This window comes from Protopterus annectens, chromosome 7.part0 (genome assembly GCF_019279795.1).
Source record: "Protopterus annectens isolate FY-2018-M chromosome 7.part0, PAN1.0, whole genome shotgun sequence".
In the NCBI taxonomy this organism is placed as follows: Eukaryota; Metazoa; Chordata; order Ceratodontiformes; family Protopteridae; genus Protopterus; species Protopterus annectens.
Window position 1 is genome coordinate 90,845,895 of NC_056739.1, and position 21,976 is coordinate 90,867,870.

The 21,976-nt window shown below is 40.9% G+C and overlaps 1 protein-coding gene across 2 annotated transcripts in view; it reads right to left on the minus strand.

Moving 5' to 3' along the window:
• Positions 1–21,976, minus strand: part of NAV1 (neuron navigator 1) — a 2,383,470-nt gene that overhangs the window by 1,440,934 nt on the left and 920,560 nt on the right. For both annotated transcript variants that reach the window (XM_044076515.1, XM_044076516.1), the window contains one exon: positions 18,904–19,260. In XM_044076515.1, the coding sequence (XP_043932450.1) occupies positions 18,904–19,260 (357 nt within the window). The remainder of the gene's footprint in view (positions 1–18,903; positions 19,261–21,976) is intronic.

Below are 21,976 nucleotides of genomic sequence, written 5' to 3' on the forward strand. Positions count from 1 at the left end.
GTGGTCAAAATTCTTTTTTCACACATATTATGTCTAGACCAAATATTTTCTCACAAATGAGCTGTCAATGAGTTGTAATTTAGGTAAGTTTATTTAGGTGAATTTTGTGAAAGACAAATGTGCATTCTTCTAAATTACCCACATCCAGATATCTATATAGCTATCTATCTATATATATATATATATATATATATATATATATATATATATATGTATATATATATGTGTGTGTGTGTGTTTTCCCCTTTTCCATCTTCCTTCATAAACAATCATTCACAGAGTTATCTTGTGGAACAATCGACCTGAATATATTACAGTTTTAACAGTTTTACCACGTTCAAGAAAAAGTTAAAAGAACACCTGTGCAATGAATATAAATGAAAATGCCTCATAGATGCTGACTAAGCTCCTTCTCTATGTACATTAACTCACTTCATCAGCTGAATTGTTATACACTGTTTTGTTTGAAGGTTAGGTCTGTGTGAGCACTATATTGCACTCACTTCAACCTCTTAGCACAAGAATTCTGCACAAACAAAAAATAAGGCAACAGCTTTTAAATATTTGCTCTTACAATTTTAGAAATTTGTTAGAATAATACATTTCACTTTAGCATGCATTTTGTGATTTCTATAAAGTCTAAAACTCAAATGTCTGTCATTATTTAGTGACTTCAGTCCTCAATAATTAGGCAGAAAACAATTTTTTATGAAGAAGCAACCAATAATTTGAGGCAAAAGTCTGGACTGCTGAGAAGTATGCATTGATCACTGTTGCTGTTTCAAACTCTTCTGGATGTGCTTATGATTTGGGCAGAGGCACAAACACACACACACTCACACAGACACACACACACACACTGCAGATTCATACAAATGAACTCTCCACCCTGGCTGTCTAGGGACTTTTCTGAAAATTTTCAGAGATGTGTTTTGATGAAGTGATCAAATACCTGAAATTGCATATCTTGGATGATTTAAATTTGCCTGGATTGAAGACAATGCTTGTGAATTTGCAGTGGAATTTCTCAGAATTATGGAACCACTTGTGTTTCTTCATCTGCATCCCTCTGTCAAGGGTACCAAATGAATTTGTTATTTCAGGTAAGGTAGACACTGATGACAGTGGACATAGAACCATTCACATGGTCTGATCACTTTCTACTCAAGTTCTTCCTAATACTGACTTGATCCGGTACATGGATCTATGGAAATGCATCAGAAGTGGATTCCTGTGTAGGACTGATTATTGGATGAGAACAGTACTGCTGGTCCAGATCATCTTGTGGTTATCTGTAATGCAGCACCCATAGTGGCTTTGGTTTCTATCACCCCCGAATATGTTTGTCCTAAACCTATTGCCACCAGTGTGGTTTAAACAAGAACTTCCTATCTTGCATAGGTTTGGATGGAGGTGACAGTGCACATGTTCAAGGATGTATCTGAATGAGAACACCTTAAAATGATGAACATAACATTCTTTACTAATCTGTGATCACTGATCCCACATAACACTGCATTATTCTGGTCTGGTGTAGCAGTTCAGCTCTGTCATTTTGATTTGTGGATCAACTTTGCAGCCCAGTTTGCCTAAGAGCTGGGGCAGTTGTAACCCCTGTTAGATGGTTTGCATGGCTCTCTGTAGATAAGATGTCTTCAGTCACATGATCCTTTTCCCCTGATACACCTACGTAGGCTGCTGGTAGCACAGACACTGATTTCCACTCTTCCTTTGCTCAGACATAGAGCTATAAACATGTAAAAGTAGTTTCACCTGCATGACCAACTTAGTGTAGTCTGGACTCAGGCCCTAGTTACTTAATTAAATCTTGCCTGGCTTCTCTTGGTCCAGTATTTCTACAGAATGTATGCTTCTCTCTGAGGATGCTTCTGCTTCTAAGTTAAAATGTGTCACTTTCCTCTAACAAGCCTACTTTAGATTTTCTTAAAAATACAGAATTTGTGATGGCATGTTGGTAACCTCCCAATTTTGGTGAAGGTGACTGAGAAGGTAGTAAAAGAACTTTTGTGTCCTCACTTGTCATCTACAGCATCCTGGAGCCATTTTAGTGTGACTTTCAATCAAAGGGGTATACTGAGACTGCCCTTGTGAGGCTGGACAGTGCACAGTGTGAGACAAGAGAGAAGTGGATGATAAAAATAAATGTATGCAGATGGCCATAGCCATTGCAAAACAATGCAATCATGCATGTTTATACAAGATATTTAAAAATAAATAAGCTAGTAGGAAGAGGAGTTTGTTGAAGAAAACATAATATACAATCAATAAACTTACTGTTCAGAGTACATTAGTTACAGATATGAACAGATTAGAAAGTGAGAGAGGGCTTCACCAATTAAAGTCTGAGCTAATACATGCCAAGGACCCAAGTCACTGGTTAGGAATTCATCCAGGCACAAAAATAAATAAATAAATATATAAATAAAGATTTTTTACAGGTACCCAATGCACTCCCATTACCCCCATACCAACTCTATAGTTGCACGCAGATGAATAAAAGAGAACCCACCCCTCCCCCCAAGAAAGGGAATTCTATTGGTGCATACCTAGAAACTGTAATTGCAAAGATTTCCAGGAAGTTCCACATAAGGCAGCCAAACATGATGAGTCAAGATTCCTCATCTACTAGAACCTTGTGAAGCCTGAGAGGGGTATGGAGAGAATTTAGTTTCTGACAGCATTATTTTATATTCTGTGTGATACAGTTTAAAGTAAACTGACTGTTACAGTACAGAAGCAGTAGAATGAGAATAGGAAAAAAAAAACAGGCACACGTTCTTAGGGAGGAATCATGGAGTTACACAATTAGAGGAGATTTAATAAAGAATGAGCATACTCTTAAAGAGGAATTATGGAGCTATGCAAGTTAGAGGATGGTTAATAAATATGATAGTCAGAGATGTGGAAGTCAGAAGAGAAAGGGGTGTCCGTATTAAGGAGTAGAGGCTGACAGAGGGAGTTTAAAGCCATAAGTAATTTGAAGTCAAGGATGTTATTTTGCAACTCACACTGTAAAAGTTGCAGACTCCAAATCTGACTTCAAACCAGTTTTCAGTCCTGGGACCTCTCCTGTTTGGTATCTACTTCTCTGAAATACAGGCTAACACAGAAGGCCTCTGGCTAATGAAGTTTGCAGATGACTGCAAACGAGGAGCCATAGTCAAGTCCCCAGATGATGTGGACATCCTACAGAAGGGCCTCACTGACAGAGACGCCTGGTGTCAGGGGCATGGCATCAAGCTCAATGCCAAAAAGTGCACTGCCATCCCCTTTGGTAAAAACTCTGTACCCATGAACTACCACATAAACAGCAGTCTACTTAATGCCGAATGTGTGATAAGAGACCTTGGGACCCAAGTGGACAGTAGTCTCTCCTTTGATAATCACATTGCCACAGTAGTCAGGAAATCCTTCTATGTGGCACACCTCATCACAAAAGGGTTCTCATCCAGGAAAAAAGAGGTCATTGTTCCCCTCTATTCGGCACTCATTAGACCCATTATAGAGTACAACGTTCCTTTTGGAATGTACCCCACAAGACATCTGCAGCACCTGGAAAGGCCACAGAAGTACCTCACAAAGAGGATTACTGGCCTCAAACAGATGCACTACACTGACCGTCTCAAAAAACTCCAGCTTTACTCTGTAGCATATCGCCTACGCCAAGGAGATCTCTGCCTAACATATAAAGCTATGTTAAACCCAGAGCTGTTGGACATGCTAAAGAAATCCCAATCCCTCCGAACTACACACTCTACAGAAGGGCCTCACTGACAGAGACGCCTGGTGTCAGGGGCATGGCCTCAAGCTCAATGCCAAAAAGTGCATTGCCATCCCCTTTGGTAAAAACTCTGTACCCATGAACTACCACATAAACAGCAGTCTACTTAATGCCGAATGTGTGATAAGAGACCTTGGGACCCAAGTGGACAGTAGTCTCTCCTTTGATAATCACATTGCCACAGTAGTCAGGAAATCCTTCTATGTGGCACACCTCATCACAAAAGGGTTCTGATCCAGGAAAAAAGAGGTCATTGTTCCCCTCTATTCGGCACTCATTAGACCCATTATAGAGTACAATGTTCCTTTTGGAATGTACCCCACAAGACATCTGCAGCACCTGGAAAGGCCACAGAAGTACCTCACAAAGAGGATTACTGGCCTCAAACAGATGCGCTACACTGACCGTCTCAAAAAACTCCAGCTTTACTCTGTAGCATATCGCCTACGCCAAGGAGATCTCTGCCTAACATATAAAGCTATGTTAAACCCAGAGCTGTTGGACATGCTAAAGAAATCCCCATCCCTCCGAACTACACACTCTAGGGGCCTAAACCTTGTCACCACAATAAACAGGAAATGCTGGAGGGATAGATTCCTGTCCCAGAGACTTCTTATACTCTGGAACAAGCTACCCATCTATGTCAAGCAAAGTTCCTCATTAGCACTCTTCAAAAAAAATCTTGATGAGCGGATGGGAAATAGGAAATACACCCTGGGGATCACTTCTGTGGCTCTGCTCGACAGGGGCACAGGAAATTAACTTTCTTGGGTGGCGTAAGCCAGGGAACCTTGTTGGCTAGGCTTACTTAGGCCCTTGGGCTGATAGTCTAGTACATACCTATGAGAAAACAAAGTTTAGCTGTGTTTGTAGAAGACTGGGATTAAATAATACATATGGTATAGTTAAATGACAATTTTGAGACAAGACGGTTTTAGACAATGTTTTAAATAAATTAAAGTTTGAAGTTTTCAGGTTTAAAGACGAAGGATTATGAAGAACTTTGTCATGGACACAGAAAAGACAGAAGCACTGCGATAATTTTTAGATTTATATACCATAACTCAAACCTGATCATTCTCGGATGGATATACCATATGAGAGTGGTCTGGGATGCCAATGCTTTTGTCATGGGAATAGCAAATTTGATGGGGTAGTGAAAAGCTTAGGCCAGTATAACTTCCTAAGAGCTTGGCAGTGGTGGGAAGTTCGCAGATGATATTATTTTGTCATAGCTTTGTTTCTTCCAATTGGTTGAGCCCTAATAATGTTAGTGAGTATCAAAATGACATATAGGAGGCTGGCTAATATGTAACAGCAGGCTTTGGTGGTGTGCACTTAGATATATGTAAGAGTCTAAGCTCTTATGATTATTATTATCATTTTTATTATTATTATTAATTTTTGACAAATGTATCTATACAATAGTTAGACTTAAGCTGTGGTCAATGACCAGGGGTGGGAGGTTGGCATAATGGTTAGGGTGTTTACCTTGCAGCCACAAGGTGTAGGGTTTGATTCTCACATGGGATAACTGGTTAGGCTTAAAATAGCTCATAAGGGCAGTTAGCCTAGTACTAATCTATGAACTAAGTCCTAGAACTTTCAACAACTTCTGTTTCAGCATCAGACGCTGAGGAGACCAGAATATCATTAGCAATTACTTTAGCGGCTGTATAGCCTGAATAAAAGAACATGATATTTGTCTAGTTACCATTTAGTATAAGCTTTGAGGAGGGCAGTCTTTTTTGGGATAGTTGAGAACATTTACAAATGTTAGAGGACTTCCTTTACTAACTTTGCAGAGAAGATAATGGGAGAGTTGTCTGCATACTGGATGAGTTGAAAATAGAATGCATATTACTGACATAAATACTGACAAGGAGTTAGCCAAGTATGGATTTTTTTTGGGGGGGGACATCAACATTTATGGAAGCTGCCTTTGAGAGAGCTTCATATCAGTACATTGGGTGCTTTCTGAAAGTTAGCTAGTGACCCATCTGGAGGTCTCAGTGCTGATTTTTTAATTTCTCCAAGTCTTTTGGGTTTCTAATACCATGACGGGAATGGACCCCATTCCTAAGTCAAAGTACGATTAAAGTTCATGAAATTAGCATTGTTTCACTCTTTGATCTTAGCCAAAAGTACTCTTCGCAGCACCCGCAATGTGCCCAGTAATGACTCCTCCTGCAATTCGTATGGTGTTACATGAATTGGTAACATATCTAAATACAATTGTAAATTCTTTTTTATAAGGCCAGTTGCTCCTACTACTATTGGAACTGTCTGGGTATCTTTCCTCCACATGGCTTTTGTTTCTGCCTGCAGATCGAGGTATTTTATGACTCCTCTGTACGCAAGACACTGTATTCACTAGGTGTGGTGATTTCAATGATCAATGCTACTTTTGCCTTCTTTTCTTGGACCACTATATCTGGTTTTCTAGCATCTATCTTTTGAACTGTTGGTATTGGGTGATCCCATGTGATGTAAACTTCATCATTTTCTATGATTGTCTGTGGCTCATGTTTCCAGTGTTTTGCAGCAACTTTGATACCATAGTGTTTGCACAATCTCCAGTGCAACAATCTCGCCACATTATTACGCCTTTCAGTATACAGTCCCTCTGTCATTAGAGAGTCGCAACCAGCAATAAGGTGTGTGACTGTTTCCAGTTCGGTTCCACAAAACCTACATATGTCTGTTTCTCCCACATGTTCAATGGACTTAGTAAACCAGCATGTAAGTAGCCCTCTGTCTTGGGCTGCCAATATTAACCTTTCATTTCTTGATGTAAATTCACCTCTCCTTAACCATTCCTGTGTTCGTTCTTGATCAACATGAGGCTCTTCCAGAAGTTTTCTATACTTGCCACTATATTTATGTTTTTTTAACATTTCTTGCCTTCTCACTTGGTCCTTCACCTTATATTCTTTCTTTTGTTTTTTAGCACATTCAGTTGCTGCCTGTTTTTTATCCACTTCTGGTTTGATTTCCATTCATGCTTGACGTCAATATGCTTCTGCTAATTTAAGCTGAGATGTCATCTTAGATTTATTCTCCTCATGTTTCAAAACTTTCACTACATTTGGATCTTGTGAGTAGATATGTGTGGAGTCCCACAATTGCAGATATGTACATGTGATCAGTTTCAAGGAGACCCATCCCTCCTTTAGAACGGGGAATATATAATCTTGGTATACAATGATTTTTATAAATCATTTATGAGCATAAAGTATCCTTCTTGTTTTAATATCCAATCTATCCAACACTTTTTGGGGCCAGTCAATTTATTTATTTTTATTTATTCCAGTTTGATTAAATCACTTCAAAACTATAAGTTAGGACAGGAAGAGCAAACTGATTCATAGCTTGGATCTTGTTCTAGGTGTCAATGCTGTTTTCAGGATTAATTTAGGTCTTCTAAAGTACTCCTTACTAAGCTTTAGCCACATTTGTTCATGTTTTATTGCTGATCCTTCATCAGTTCTCAAGTATTTATACACCCCCTCTTGCTCAAGTTCTTTTATATCACATTCTTGCCCCAAACTGATGTTTTCCTGGTGCTGCAATTTTCCTTTTTTAAAGGTTGCTTTTGCACATTTATCAAGACCAAATGACATTCCAATATCATCTGAAAACGTTTTGACAACCTGCAGCTGTGCTTTCAGTTCCTCATCTGATGAGCTATAAAATTTTAAATCATCGACAAAGAGAAGATGAGAAGTCATTAGACTTGGTTGTTTTCTAGAAGCCAAATTATAATCATGGCCTAAGCTGTTAAGTAAACAGATTAATGGGTTAATGGCAAGGCAGAATAGTAAGGGTGACAGAGAGTCACCCTGAAATATCCCCCATTGAATTTTTATCCCTGGGATAATAATCTGTCCTTTATCATGGCTTAAATGCAAAGTGGTCTGCCACTGTTTCATGGTTACTGCAATGTAATTGATCAGTGTAGGGTGCGTCTTATACATTTTAAGCAATCTTTTACAGTACATTGGGTGCTTTCTGAAAGTTAGCTAGTGACCCATCTGGAGGTCTCAGTGGTGACTGTGAGGTCAATTAGATGATAAGTCAGACAGGAAAGAGACAATATCAAAGGCTGTGGAGAGGGCTAAGTAGATTCTACTAATAGTTAGGACATTACTAAGTTATGTTTGAAGATATTCTGTCACAGTTAACAGGATAGCTTCTGTACTGCAGCCACAGTGGAAGCCATGCTGATTTGATGACAGAAGGTTACAGTTGTTAAGGAAATAACTCTGTTAAACTGTTTATAAATTTACTGTTCTTCCTGCTCACCACTTTGTCTAAAATCTTAGATGTTAGCTTAGCTGAGATGATAGTACAACGAAGAACAAGGATGAATGATTTCCAGTTTTTTATGATACAGATTTCATTCAATGAAGCTGCTAATAAAGATGGACACTGGATAGGTGAGCCCATCAGCACTGAAAATGAGGTAGTTTGGAGGAATTTTGTTCACTGATGGTTTTGTATGGTGGAGTTTGGTAAGGAGATTGTGCACAACAGAGGCAGGTACATGGGAGAGCCACAGTCTGGGTATTTAGCATGTCTGATGAACGATGTGTAATTGATAAGGCAGACAACATCAGCTGATAAGCTGCTTGGTATTGTTTCAGAAAGTACATGAGTCATTCATATGATAATTTTTCAGGCTATGGAAGTAGGATTTTTTTTGCTGAACAGTTTTGAATGAATTTAACTTTGTTTCTCAGCTGCTGGTAAAGGTGCAGAATTTATTTATTTATTTATTCATTGCCATTTGTTTACCAGGAAAGTCCGACTGGGCACAGGTGCTCTTTTTCAGCAAGAGCCTGGGGAGAAAAGCTCCATGGTGTCATATTTAATGCAAACAAATACTCACAATAACATTTTTATAATGCACACTAGTTGTGTGACTTTGTTTTGGTGATTTATAGAGTGTAAATTTGCATTGTAAAAGTGAACTGATGAGGCCTTAACTCCTTTATATCTCAATGGAACTAAATGTATGCAGAGAAGGGAATTACTTAAGCATTCAACAGCATCGTGTTGATGCAAATGAGCCAGTGCATTCTTTGTTTTTTTTTTTTTTGGAGTTATGATTCTGTCTGCAGCACCACTCCTCAACATTGCTGGGCATGAGTTAATTCCCTAATAATACCCACCATTGTCAGCATTATTGTTTTTTTTTTTTGTTCTATTTCTTTCTGTGTCACCTCCATTTACAGTGGTGTGTTTTTGTGACTTGTCTACATTACTGGCCAGTGAATACTAGGTGGTGGTTACTAATGCACTTGGTCTTTACTACCTGCTTTCACAGTATTCCCACAGCTGAAATAAAGTACTTTGTGTAGAATGCTCTGTTTTCTGGTTACTTTTATCTATTCTGGTAACTTTGGCGATGTATATGATATTTGTCAGGTTCAGCCAGGTGTGTACAATGCACAATGCATAGGATCACAGGAGGTTAATAGGCTAATGGCCCTGGGGCCCTTACAAGCCTGGTAAGAGTTTATCCCCAAAAAGAAACCTCAGTCAACACCTGTTGCCCCTGTCAATGAGGGACACAGGTGAAATCCCTGGGACAAATCTGTCATTTCCCATCCACTCATCAAGGTTGCGCTTGAAGAGGGTCAGTGAGGTGCTCTGTTTGACGTGTATAGGAAGTCTCTTTCAGAGACGGGCAGCCTCTGGGAGACAAACCTGTCTCTCCAGCAGGTTTTGTTGATGTTGCATATTAGATTCAGGCCTTTTGAGCAGGTAGTGTGTGAGTATTTAGACTTACAGATATGGAGCATCTCTAGTAAGACAGGGTCTGCGATTGCCTTGTAGGCAAGACACAGATCACCCCTGAGCAATCTGTATGATACAGAGTAGAGTGATAGTGATTTGAGCTTGTCTGCATAGGACAGGTGTTGGAGGCAATGGATTCACTTTGTGAGGTATTTCAATGGCCTTTCCAGTTGGTGCAGATGTTTGGAGAGGTATAACCCAAATAGGGCATTGTACTCAATTACTGGTCTAATAGGTTCATAGGTTCATAGGTTCATACTAGGCTATCTGCCCAAGGGCATTTATAAGCCTAGCCCATAGTTATGTGGCTTTCGCCACCCCTTTAGTTTGAATAAAAACTATGCCTATCATTTTGCTGTGCCTCTGTCAAGCAGTGACGCTGAAGTAATCCCTGGGGTATATCTGCAATCTCCCATCCATTGGTCAAGATTCCTCTTGAACAAGACCAGAGAGGTGCTCTGCCTCACATGTACCGGGATTTTGTTCCACAGCATAGGGAGTCTCTGGGTGATGAATCTGTCCCTCCAGCACGTTCTATTTATAACCGTGTCAAGGTTTAAGTCTCCGCCCTTGTGGTTCTGAGGGATCTAGATTTTTTGAGGTGAAGCATATTCATCAAATCTGGGTTTGACATGGCCTTATATGTCAGGCACAGGTCACCTCTGAGCAAGCGGTATGAGACTGAATAGAGCTGGAGTTCTTTCAGTCGGGCAGCATAAGACATATTTTTGAGACCCTTTATCCTTTTGGTGAGGAACTTTTGGGGCCTTTCAAGCTGCAGCAGGTGTCTGGTCAGATACATTCGAACGGGCATTGTACTCAATCATAGGTCTAATAAGTGATGAGTACAGGGGACGATGACCTCCCTTGATCTAGATGTGAATCCCTTCATGATCAGGTGGGTGATATAGAAGGTTTTCCTAACTACTTTAGCAACATGAGTGTCAAACGAAAGGCTACTGTCAACCTGGGTCCCCAGATCTCTGATGACTTTTTCTGTGCTCAGTGGATTGCCACCTATATGGTAGCTAGGGGTAGCCTTGTTTTTCCCAAAGGGTATGACTATGCATTTTTGGCGTTTAACTTCAGGCCATGGCTCTGGCACCAGTTATCCATTTCTGTGAGGCCCTTCTGGAGGATATCTGTGTCAGATGTGTTTTCGACTATGGCCCAGTTTGCAGTCATCTGCAAACTTTGTCAGCCATAACCCTCCTGTGTTTGCTTGTACTTCAGAAAAGTAGATGCCGAACAAGAGTGGACCCAGGACTGAGCCCTGTGGGACACCACTTGTGACAGGCTTTGAGTCTGACATGGCTCCAGCAACTCTGACCCTGTGGGTTCTGTCACTTAGCCAGTTTGCAACCCATCTTGTGATGTATGGGTTTACATTCAAGCTGATGAGTTTTTCGATGATACCTGAGTGGGGTATTGTGTCAAGGCCTTTGCCAGGTCGAGGTAGGCTGTATGGACTGCCTTTCCTCATCAATGGCCTTGGTGACTGTCTCAAAAAGTCAACCAAGTTTAAGAGGCAGGATCTGCCTTTGACAAAGCCAAACTGAGTTGGATCCAAAGTCTGCAAGTTCCCTATGTCTTTATTTATGAGTTCCATTATGATCCTCTCCATGGCTTTGCAGATAAGGCTTGTCAAGCTAATGGGGCGGTAATTTCCAGGGTCTGTGGAGGCACCGCCTTATGAAGTGGGACCACAGTCGCCGTCGCCACTCCTTGGGTACGTATCCTGAGGTGAGGCTAAGATTAAACAGCTGTCCTAACTGTGGGTTTAATTCCTCATTGAGTTCATGAAGCACACAGCCGGGGACACCATCCGTCCCATGGATGCTGTGTTTTTGCCTTAGTGAGGGCAGTTCTCACCTGGGCGTTGGAGATGTTTGGGGGCTACAATCCTCTGGAATAGATATCTCTCCTTTTGGGGAGGGGAGAAGTTTGCACTGAACCTGTCAGCCAGTATGTTGGCAATGTGTGTAGGTTCAGTAATTTTCACATCATTTTGAACTAATTCTGAGCATATCTGGGAGTTTCCTCCTAGGTTTCTAACATAGCTAAAGAAGGCCTTATGATTCTCTTTAGAGTCCTTGGCGATTTTTCTCTCAAAATTTGCCTTGGATGATTTTATGAGAGCTCTTAGTTTTTACTTATAATGATCAAAGGTGTCTTACCTTTCAAGGATTTTGCTCTATCTTGTAGTAGCTTCCTCCTTTTGTTGTAGAGCTTGTTTATGGCTGGGGTCCACCAGACTGGACACTTGCCTTTGGTACAGAGAGTCTTAGTTTTGTTTGGGATTGCCTGATCCATGCAGTCCTGTAGGTGCTGGTAGAAGGCATTTGTAAGTGATTCAGCGGTTTGAGTAATGTTTACCACTGGCTCAGGGGCCTTAAAGGAGACCACACTAGTTTTTAGAAGTGTGAAATCGGCTTTTGAGAAGTTTTTCACTGTGGTCTTTTTTGTTTCAGGTGGGGGGGGATGAGGACCTCCAGCGAGATTAGTTTATGATCTGATCTCACCAGTGAGGGGTATACTTCGGTGTTGAACATTTTGATCCCATGTTCGTGATGATGAGATCAAGTATGTTTTCTCCTCTTGTGGGGATGGTGACTAGTTGTTCCATGGCATTTGAGTTTATGAACTCCAGGAATCTTTGGGTTAGAGTGTTCGGGCTTGAGTAGTGTTCCCAGTCTATATTAGGGTAGTTAAAGTCACCTAGTATGATGGTGTTTGGAGATACATTTATCCCTCCAATGTTTTCAGGAAGGCCATGTGAGGTTCCTGAGTTTGAGAGGGTGGCCTGTAACATGCTACAAATTGCAGAGCAGTCTTGCCTATGGTTAATTGCACCTGGATGGTCTCCGATGCATCATGCGTTGCCACCAACCTTGAGGTGTGGGTGTCCTTTATGAATATGGACACCCTCCTTTCTTGGTGTTGTCCGGATTTTGGGGCCGGAACGCATGATATGAGGTGAAACCTGTTAGTGCTGGGGTGCTCTCAGGAGCCTTGAACCAGGTTTCTGTCACAGCACAGACATCGATGTTCTCCATATTGAGAAGGGCCTCGAGTGCGTGCATCTTGAGATTGAGACTTCTGGCATTGAGCAGCATTACCCTTAGTTTTTTCCTTTTTGGTGTTCTAGGGTGGTAGGTTGAGAATTTGAGCCTTGCCTAAAAAGGCACTATGGGGTGGCAAGAGCCTTTGCCAATATCCGGAAGCCCAGGGTGACAGGTGCAAGCCGTCCCTTGCGAAGCAGCGTGGCTTGTCCAGCATGTCATCCCAGGCAGACAGACATTGATCCCCTTTGAATGACACCAGAATTTAAGCCAATTATTAAAGCTGATCATCTTATCACTGTATTGTGGCATCATTCTAGGTGAAGGTAGGATACTGCTCAAGGTCAGGGTCATACCTGCCTGGGCTACATAATCAGAGAGCTCCTCGATGTCCCTTTTCATGTAGTCCAAGGAGGTACGTCTCAGGTCGCTGACACCAGCGTGGACAATGACTGAGTCGTACTTGTACCTGCTGTTGAGAGACCTGAGTGCTTGCGTTATGTGGCGGATTCTAGCGCCTGACAGGCAGCTTACTGTGACCTTCTCTTTACTCAGTCTGGTGAGCGGGACGCCAGTGTGTCTGACTATGGAATCACCAATGACAAGTGTGTCTGGCATTTTGTTTGGCCTTAAGGGCTGTGACTGTTTGACACTCTGACTGTGTGGTCTATGTGTTGCATGTGTTGGGTCGTGAGGTGGTAGTTGTTTGGGTGTCTGCTTTGGTGGCCTCTGCTGTTTTGGTAAATTTTTGATCAGAGCCTCCAGTATGTCTTTGTGTGAGTATGTGTATGATTTGAAGTTGTGATGGTACCATGTGTGACTGGGTATGTATTGTGTGTGGTTACCTTCTCCTCCTGTCTGGTCTTGCCAGTCCTATGTTGAGAGAGCTCAGCCTCCAGTTTGGCCGTATAGTTGCATCTCTCGCATGTATTTGTGTTTTGTGGGAGAAGGAGAGGATTGTCTGTGTACATGAGGCAGTTGTAACATTGCCTCAATATTCCCAGGTTCACCAGTTGAGCTGGAGAGGACACTAGCAACTGATCCCTCGACATACTAGAAGTAGTAGATAAAGAGACAATGTGGGAGGAGTATAGAAAGGTAATAACCTCCTTTAAATGACAACACCAAATTCTATGTCATGCAAAAGTATTTTTTACAAACATGGTTTATATCACTAATCTAGCAATGTTGAAATTATTACAAAATTGTATGCAAAAGGGCGCAATACATAACAATGTCAAAAATGGAAGATGGAATGGATGATGCTGTGGTAAGCCAAGAAGTTAAATAAAGGAATATGGCTGTGTGTGTCAGTGGTTGCCTAGACGACATAAAAACATAGAGGACAATTTTCTCACCTTTACTATTAGTGTTAATCAAAGACAGGGTGTCTTCCTCAGACATCTGGCAGCATCATGTGGGATGCAGCTACATGTCAGGTAAAAGATTTTTATATGTTGACTTCTCCTGCAACTGTTATAATCTGAAATGGACTTACAGAACATTCCCTTGCATCATGACATATGACTGCAACCTCACTGGTCTCTTTGTAAGATCTCCTACAGTGGACAGTGTTACGACTGAGGGTTAGAATCTAAGGTTCTGTTAAATGTGGCTTGAGCTATTCCTTTGTAAAGAGCACCATGGCCAAGGTTATAACTGGTCCCTTTGAAAGATCTGCTACAAAAGACACTATTAAAACTGGGAGTTAGAATCTAAGCTTCTGTTATACGTGACTTGAACCATTCCTTTGTAAAGTGCACCATGGTCAAGGTTATACTGGGATGTGGCTTGAGCCATTCCTTTGTAAAGTGCACCATGGTCAGGGTTATACTGGGATGTGGCTTGAGCCATTCCTTTGTAAAATGCACCATGGTCAGGGTTATACTGGGATATGGCTTGAGCCATTCCTTTGTAAAGTGCACCATGGTCAGGGTTATACTGGGATGTGGCTTGAGCCATTCCTTTGTAAAGTGCACCATGGTCAGGGTTATACTGGGATGTGGCTTGAGCCATTCCTTTGTAAAGTGTACCATGGTCAGGGTTATACTGGGATGTGGCTTGAGCCATTCCTTTGTAAAGTGCACCACAGGTTCATAGGTAGGTACTAGGCTACCGGCCCAAGGGCCTAGGTAAGCCTAGCCAGCAAGGTACCATAGCTTACGCCACCCAAGAAAGTTATTTTCCTGTGCCACTGTCCAGCAGAGAGACAGAAGTGATCCCCGGGGTGTATTTCCTATTTCCCATCCACTCATCAAGATTTTTCTTGAAGAGTGCTAATGAAGACCTTTGCTTGACATAGACGGTTAGCTTGTTCCAGAGTATAGGAAGTCTGTGGGACAGGAATCTATCCCTCCAGCATGTCCTGTTTATTCTGGTGACAAGGTTTAGGTCCCTAGAGCATGTAGCTTGGAGGGATTGGGATTTCTTTAGGTGTAGCATGTCCAACAGCTTTGGGTTTGACATAGCTTTATATGTTAGGCAGAGATCACCTCGGAGTAGGCGATATGCTACAGAGTAAAGTTGGAGTTTTTTGAGGCGGTCAGTGTACGGCATTTGTTTGAGGCCAGTAATCCTCTTTGTGAGGTACTTCTGTGGCCTTTCCAGCTGCTGTAGATGTCTTGTGAGGTACATTCCAAAAGGGGCGTTGTACTCTATAATGGGTCTAATGAGTGACGAGTAGAGGGGAACAATGACCTCTTTTTTCCTGGATGAGAACACTTTTATGATGAGGTGTGCCAAGTAGAAGGACTTCCTGACTACTGTCGCAATGTGACTATCAAAGGAGAGCCTACTGTCCACCTGGGTCCTAAGGTCTCTTATCACGCATTTGGTGTTAAGTAGATTGCTGCCTATGTGGTAGTTCATGTGTACAGTTTTTACCAAAGGGGATGACACTGCACTTTTTGGCATTGAGCTTGAGGCCATGGCTCTGACACCAGGCATCTGTCTCAGTGAGGACCTTCTGTAGGATGTTCACATCATTTGGGGACTTGACTATGGCTCCTAGTTTGCAGTCATCTGTGAACTTCATCAGCCAGAGGCCTTCTGTGTTTGCCTGTACTTCAGAGAAGTAGATACCAAACAGAAGAGGTCCCAGGATGGAACCCTGTGGCACTCCACTACTCACTGCCTTGAGGTCAGATTTGGAGTCTGCAACTTTTACAGTGTAGGTTCTGTCAGTGAGCCAGTTGGCAACCCATCTTGTGACATAGGGATTTATACCTAGTTTAGTGAGTTTAGCTATAATTCCAGAATGGGGGATGGTGTCAAAAGCCTTGGCGAGATCAAGATAGGCTGTGTGAACCACCTTACCCTCATCCACGGCTTTGGTGACTGCCTCAAAAAAGTCGATCAGGTTCAGGAGGCATGATCTGCCTTTCACAAACCCGAACTGGTCAGGTCAGGGTTAAGTGGGATGTGGCTTGAACCATTCCTTTGTAAAGTGCACCATGGCCATGGTTATACTAGGATGTGGCTTGAACCATTCCTTTGTAAAGTGCATCATGGTCAGTATTAGCCACTCCTTTGCAAAGTGCACCACAGTCAGGGTTATACTGGGATGTGGCTTGAGCCATTCCTTTGTAAAGTGCACCATGGTCAGGGTTATACAGGGATGTGGCTTGAGCCATTCCTTTGTAAAGTGCACCATGGTCATGGTTATACTGAGATGTGGCTTGAACCATTCCTTTGTAAAGTGCAACATGGTCAGTATTATACTGGGATGTGGCTTGAGCCATTCCTTTGTAAAGTGCACCACGGTCAGGGTTATACTGGGATGTGGCTTGAGCCATTCCTTTGCAAAGTGCACCATGGTCAGGGTTATACTGGGATGTGGCTTGAGCCATTCCTTTGTAAAGTGCACCATGGTCAGGGTTATACTGGGATGTGATTTGAGCCATTCCTTTGTAAAGTGCACCATGGTCAGGGTTATACTGGGATGTGGCTTGAGCCATTCCTTTGTAAAGTGCACCATGGTCAGGTTTATACTGAGATGTGGTTTGAGCCATTCCTTTGTAAAGTGCACCATGGTCAGGGTTATAATGGGATGTGGCTTGAGCCATTCATTTGTAAAGTGCACCACAGTCAAGGTTATACTGGGATTGCTAGTTGGCAAATAAGATAATTTCTCTGCATGTAAAGGATCCTATGGCACTTATTGAAAAGAGTACAGGAATTTCTATGATAGCCTGGCCAAACGTCCAGTAGTCAATATAAATAACACCTCTGTTCTCCTCTGAAAAGAGGTCTCTGGCCTAGTGAGACCAACATGGTCAATGAAAGATAAATTGATAAATAAACGTTTATCATTTAAATAGATGACTTTGAATACCATGTTACCTTCACAGTAGGAGACCAATGGGTCAGATAATACAAATTCTCAAAGGAAGGTCCATATTAGCAGTGGACGTAGTGTACTTCTCGGTTTGGGCCTTAGTATATCATTATTCTTTGGAGCTATACTAACCTTCTCCACTGAAAACGGGCCTAAGCCCAGTAGGGTTAACCAGTGAACAAAATGTAAATAAACAAAAATAATGCAAAAGATACATTTTTGACTATCTTTATGAAAAAGTTTCATGTCTGGGTAAAGATTTTTTTCCCAAGTGTCATGGTAGATAAAATATTGCTTAGGTGTTGTGTCCTCATAATCAGGTTTCTGGAAACGTATTCCTGGTATAGGATAAACAGTATGTACTAGGAGGGTTAACTCAACTGGTGAGCTAGGAATGATGTCAAATAGGAAAAAGTTAAAGTTGTAAGTGCTTACAGATCCCTAGGCCAAGGATATGCCTAGGAAGTGACATAATGTTGTTGACACAGCATACAGGAAATTAATAATGCTAAGTGATTGGATGCCTACATGCACTTAGGGCAAAAGTGGGTAGCTAAGGGTGAGGCACACTAGTGGGCTGAAACCTCTATATTTCTGCACCTTACAGCTCCTTAGGGAAAGCTACTTTTCATTGTCAAAATATTTACTGCAATTAGTCTTCACAGCTCAGTAAGCCTGGTTGCTGTATTATATTGGTGTCTAATACTTAGGAGAGGCTTTGAGAATGAAGGGTCTTATGCCTGCCTGGCAAGGATAAGTTTATAAGGAAAATTTTTTTTGACTGCATTCAGTGTTACTGAGGGAATTACAGGGTTCCAAATTATGTCCTTAAAATATGACTGTCCTATTTATAATAAAGAACAGTTATATGCTTTCTCTGCAAATGAGGGGGGTCTCACAGAGGTGTTGTAATACTTTTTTGCATGTATGAAAGCAAATCTACATTAATACATCTAAGTAATTTTACAATCTTCTTAAATATTATCTATAGCTATTATTTACAATCAGGCTTCTGTACACTGTAGCATCTCATGAAGCTAACTAATATTATGCACAAGGAGCATTCATAAGAGAGGCAAACTCCTACAACAGTGCAGCTCTTCTTAAAACAGTAACTCCTATATGTGTGAGAATGCGGATTATGTTAAAATAACTTAGCTATGAAGGCTTATGAATATGTATGTATGGAAATACTGGTTGGGTGGGGACTGTTTTGCTGCAGCAGATGGCTTGAACTATTGGCAATACTGACACTGTAGTCATCAGGAAACATAACAGTAAACTCTGTCTTACTGTTAGAAGATGCCTTTGTAACAGAACAAAAAGTGAAAAGGGAATGCTCCAGTTAACACACATAAATAACCTGAGCTGTATAAGTGATAGTTGGTACACATTTCCCCAATAGGTCCATGCCAAGAGAAATAAACAGCTCTTCCAAAACTTTTAGATTCTGTCTATCTGTCTGTCTCTCTCTTTCTCTCCATCTCTGCACTTCCTACTTCTTGGCTAGCTGTTCAAACCGTAATAAACATTTTATCCCTTGCGGCTACTAGCTGTATAATTAATAATGCTGAAAGCTTTGATATGTTCCTTTTTGAATAATGTTTACTTTACGTTCAGATGACAGCTTTATTGTTTTAAGGAAGTGGCATCCAAAACCATGCTGAAGGTAGTTGAGCTACAGTTTTGTACAAAATTATTTCCTGATGCCCCATGTGTCTTTTATTATTCTCACCATACATTTCCTGGGCAGTTATTTTCCTGAGTTCTGAAAGTGGAAACAGATCTAATCATGTCATTCTGCTTCCCTGAGCTATCGCTGTTATAGCGACTCATCCTGATGCTACTCCCAAACCTCCTGCTCCAAAATGGTGAAATGGAATATAAGGTTCGGAACTTACCCTGTGGTGATGTCATCATCGTCATTCAGTGTCTTGCCCATAACATCACTGTCACTTAAGTAGCCTGATTTGAGATCCACATCATCTGTGTCGATCAGATCCAGCCTGGAGATGTGGCTCAGTTTGCTAGGAGTCCGCATGGGCATGGTGTGTGAGTAATGTGTCCTGTCTCCAGGTGCATACCATCCTGATCCTCCCTCTGACCGGCAACTTCCTCCCACTGAAGGCGCATCCCCAGCCTGTAGTCGTGGACTTGACTGCCCATAACGCCAGGATATAGGTGAGGAGCGATTGGAAAGACTGGATATACTTCTGGGATTGGCCTCATCACTGTCATAGCAGTTCATTTCTAACGAACTGTGGAAAGAAAAGAGAAACATTTTAGAATCCTTAGAAAGAAGAGAGAAAACATTTTAGAATCCTTAATAAAAGATATTGTTTTTTGAAACATATAAGCACTACCAAGATTCTGTAGACATACTTCTGAAATTACAACGGTATTCACTTAAAGTAGTATATTCAGATGCAAGCATAATTTCACCTAAATTTCTTCACTGGGCTTCAACAACATTTTAGAAATGACTGTTTGACTATGTAAAGATGCCTGACAGGCAGGTGCAAAAGCAATGTCAAACATGGGTTAGGGTACGGTCAGCATGGTATTATTTAAACCACTTGTTGCAGAAGGACAGAGATAATGCTGATTTACCAGAAAAAAAGTAAAAATATTTACAGTGAAACTCCAATATGTTACAATGGAGCACAAGAGATTTCCTAACAGAAGTTCACATACTAAAAATAATGTCAGATCTTTTATTCATTTTTACACAAGTAAAAAAAAAAATAACAAATACTCTTATTATAAAGTGAAGGATATGCTTTCTATAAATCATCTACAGGCCTGCAGCATGTAATCAAATAATTTTCCAGACAGACAAAGTAGCTGAAAATTCACCAAATGTCCATTTTGGAATGGTGTATTTACTGGACTGCTAGTGCACTTAATAGTAGGGAGAACTGTTTTTTACTATTTCCCATTTTCTTGGCTGAAGTTTCAGTCAGTTTGGTAAATTCAGAGTTAGGCTGGACTGCAGTTCATCCTGACATCTAAAATTACTTGCGTTCACAATGCACTTGTTTTATACATAAAAAATTGATCATTTTAAAATAACAGCAGTAAATTCAATAAATGAAAAAAAGCAGCAGTTAACAGTTCATTAAATGCTTAACACTGATCAGTGACACCACTTCTAGAAATATACAAATTACAATGATTCACTGACATGTAAGAAACATCTGTACCCCAGTTAGGACCCCCCTCCACTTTTTTGCTCTATGTGTAATGCTATACCTGTTTTGTTAACTAGGCAGACTACAAACATGTATGGTCTTTACCCTAATGTTGCAAAATTAATTCAGTAATGGGTTAATATTCAAGTGCCAATTCTCTGACTAAGAACAGGAATGACTGTTGTGTAAAATACCTGGTATAACACTGAAAGGAGGGCAGCATGTGTAGAGAAGTTAGTGAAGGCACTATTACTACCCAAAATGCAAAAACACACAATCTTGTCTAACAGGCCCCATCCATAGGACCGGTTTAATTGCAATTAGCTTGTGCTACTGATCCATGAAATAACTGAATACTGGAATGCTGATTTCACTGACATGATATATATATATATATATATATATATATATATATATATATATATATATATATATATATATATATATATATATATATATATATATGGTTCCCTATCAGAAGCCTGAAACACTATAAGCTTGAAAATCAAAATCCTGAAGCCAAAAGCCTGAAAATTCAAAATCCCGAAAACCCAAAATCCTGAAACTCAAAATCCTGAAAACACAAAATGACGTCTTTGTGGCTTTGCTATTGTTAGCCCTGTGGTGTTAGGTCATGCGTTGGGTTCAGGTGAGTGTGCGGTTGGTTTTATGTTAGGGTTAGGGGCGGTTTAAGTGAGTTAGGGTTAGGGCGCAGGTTAGGCATGTATGCAATAGTGAAAAATATTGGGGTTAGGGGCGGTTTAAGTGAGTTAGGGTTAGGGCACGGGTCAGGTGAGTGTGCGATAGTGACAGACCTTAGGGTTAGGGTCAGGGTCAGTTGGTAGATATTAGTGTCTTTATAGTGACATATTAGCATTATTTGTGTTTTCAGGATTTTGAGTTTTCGGGATTTTGAATTTTCAGGCTTTTGGTTTCAGGATTTTGATTTTCAAGCTTATAGTGTTTCAGGCTTCTGATAGGGAACCATATATATATATATATATATATATATATATATATATATATATATATATCAAACTCGTGCTTGTACTGTCGTCACCTGTTGCGGCAGCTTATACCAGAAACGCACATACTAACCTATTTCTGAAGCCGAGAGCACTGCTAAAGTAAGATGATGCTTAATGATGGCTTGTTGGAGCTCATTCCATCAGGAATCCCTGGTAAATGGTCCTGGGAAAGTCTAAGCCTAGAGTTTTACAGAGCAGTTATGCCTGCTCAGAGCTCATTTGTCCATCCCTGTTTTGCTGATACTATAAATGCTGACTCGTATATCTGTACCAAAGGGAGTGCAGTCTGCCTGTTTACGAATATGGTCATGTCCAGTAACAGCATTAATGCCATCAATCATTTTTAACCATAATACCCAAACATTTTAGTTCTGTGCGTTAACAAAGCCCTCACAGTATAAGGAGCTTCACATGCACATTTGGCCACATTAATAACCCACAGAACATGGGAATGAGATCCAGCTGTAAAGTTTGACATCTGGCTGCATATCTGAAGTCAGAGCACTGGTTATCGATGGGTACGTATAAGCAAAATGCCTTGAAATATACTGCTACGAGATGGATGCTTTCATTAAGCTAAGTTTTTGTAAACTAACAAAAAATATGTGGACCATCTTTGCTATAACTAGAAATCCACTGCTGTAACTCTGCATGTATACTTTACTGTCTACATCTGAAACAGTTAATAGCTTTCATCTGCCTAAACAGCGAAGTGAAACATTAAAAGGCAAAGCAGGAACTGCTTTGCATGTTGA